We start from the raw sequence: 1,841 nt of genomic DNA on the forward strand, positions 1-1,841 counted from the left end.
CACACACACACACACACACACACACACACACACACACACACACACACACACACACACACACACAGCCATAATCCCACACTAATGATTCCCAATGTTGGCAGTACCACCTCCCTTGAAGCTGTGGAGGTAGGAGTGTATAGGGTTGGGTATTGCAGATAAGTTTAAGTAGCCGACACCAATAATCCTACACCAATGACTCCAAATGTGGGCAGTACCACCTCCCTTGGGGCTGTAGAGCTACTGTTGGGGAGGGAGGGCTAAGATGCAAGGGGTAGGAGTGTATAGGATGGGGTTGGAGAATTTATGAAGCCAAGGGTAGCCCAAAAATGTTTGTAAACGACTACTGTAGTTGTGGTAGTATGTAACGGTACAGATCACCACTGTGCACTCTTCATATGTGAGTATTTGTGCAAAATTATGTGTTTTGTCATTACAAGTATTTGTTTAAAATCATGTGTGTGTAAAGTACAAGTAAAATACACATTAATCCCTACAGGTTAAACTGCAAGGTTTACAAAATTGATGTTGGAAATGATGGGTTAAAAATGATTAGACATTATATTAAGTGTATAGTATATTTAGTATATATGGAAGTAATAATGGCCAAGTATTATTAACCCTTCATAATATAAAGTATATGTAGTATAATATATATGATGAAATATATAGTGCACATCTTGTATTTGCTTTGACTTGTATATTGTATTGACTTACATTTTCCTCCACTTGTCACCAGGTGGCGACACCACGTCGGTACATTATTTTCCTGCACACGTACATGAAAGTTTACGAACAGAAGAAATCCGGGATCGCAACGCGGAAAGATCATTTAAAGGTACTATCATAATAACTACATCGCTTTCGATGTTACCTGCCTTCAAAATCGATGCATTCTCAATCACGTGTGTGAAGCTCAATACCTTGAGCTAATCCAGTTTTTCCTTGGCAACTGTGAGTAAAAGAAATCAATTTCTCCACAGCAGAAACCAGGTGAATTGTTTATAAACCAAGTGAAAATAGCCTAACGCTACAAAAATGCATTTCATTCTTGGCAAAATCAGTCGTAGAAGCCAAAGTTCCACTAGGTGCTCGGAAAAACATAATTACATAATTAGATATCATTTAATCAAATCGTTATGAACACAATTATCATGCATGCAGCTTCCTCGGTGACCACGCTGTGTCAGGTTGTCATGGTTACCGTGTGCTTCAGGCGGGGCTCTCGAAGCTAACAGAAGCGAAGACCCTGGTGGACAGCTTGAAGCAGAAAGCCGGGGAGCAGAGCAAGCTGCTTGCTGAGAAGCAGTCCGAGGCTGACCAGGCGATGGGGGAGATCACGCACAGCCTCAAGGTGAGCGGTACTGCAGCAGCGGAGCTCCTCATCGCAGCTTCAGAAGCACCGCGATTAGAACAGAGAATGGGTTCACATGGGATGGTTGTCATCGCCGTGTAATTAATAGTGTGCAGTCGAGTGCGTGCGCGCGTACTACCACTAATATGACGTAGTCACGTATCTGTCATGCTTACATCTGCTGTGTCAGCACAGCATCATGTCTACTCTGAACTACATATATAATACAGACATACATATATATACATACATGTCTACTCTACTTATGTAACATCTCTCCATCTCACCTCGCAGTGCATCATCATTACTACATCATGTCTATTCTACACAACATCTCTCTACATCATGTCTACTCTACACTACATCATGTCTATTCTACACAACATCTCTCTACATCATGTCTACTCTACACTACATCATATCTACTCTACACTACATCATGTCTACTCTACACTACATCATGTCTACTCTACACTACATCATGTCTACT

At 41.4% G+C, this 1,841-nt stretch overlaps 1 protein-coding gene across 1 annotated transcript in view; it reads left to right on the forward strand.

Annotated features, from left to right (window-relative positions):
- The first annotated feature begins 732 nt into the window (after positions 1-732).
- The window catches only part of LOC106816517 (cytoplasmic dynein 2 heavy chain 1-like), a 30,862-nt gene continuing 29,753 nt past the window's right edge, over positions 733-1,841 (forward strand). The window contains 2 exon segments of the mRNA XM_014821144.1: positions 733-835; positions 1,214-1,351. Coding sequence (XP_014676630.1) covers positions 779-835; positions 1,214-1,351 — 195 coding nt within the window. The 5' untranslated portion in view covers positions 733-778.

This window comes from Priapulus caudatus, unplaced genomic scaffold (assembly GCF_000485595.1).
Source record: "Priapulus caudatus unplaced genomic scaffold, Priapulus_caudatus-5.0.1 Scaffold1402, whole genome shotgun sequence".
NCBI classification, from domain to species: Eukaryota; Metazoa; Priapulida; class Priapulimorpha; order Priapulimorphida; family Priapulidae; genus Priapulus; species Priapulus caudatus.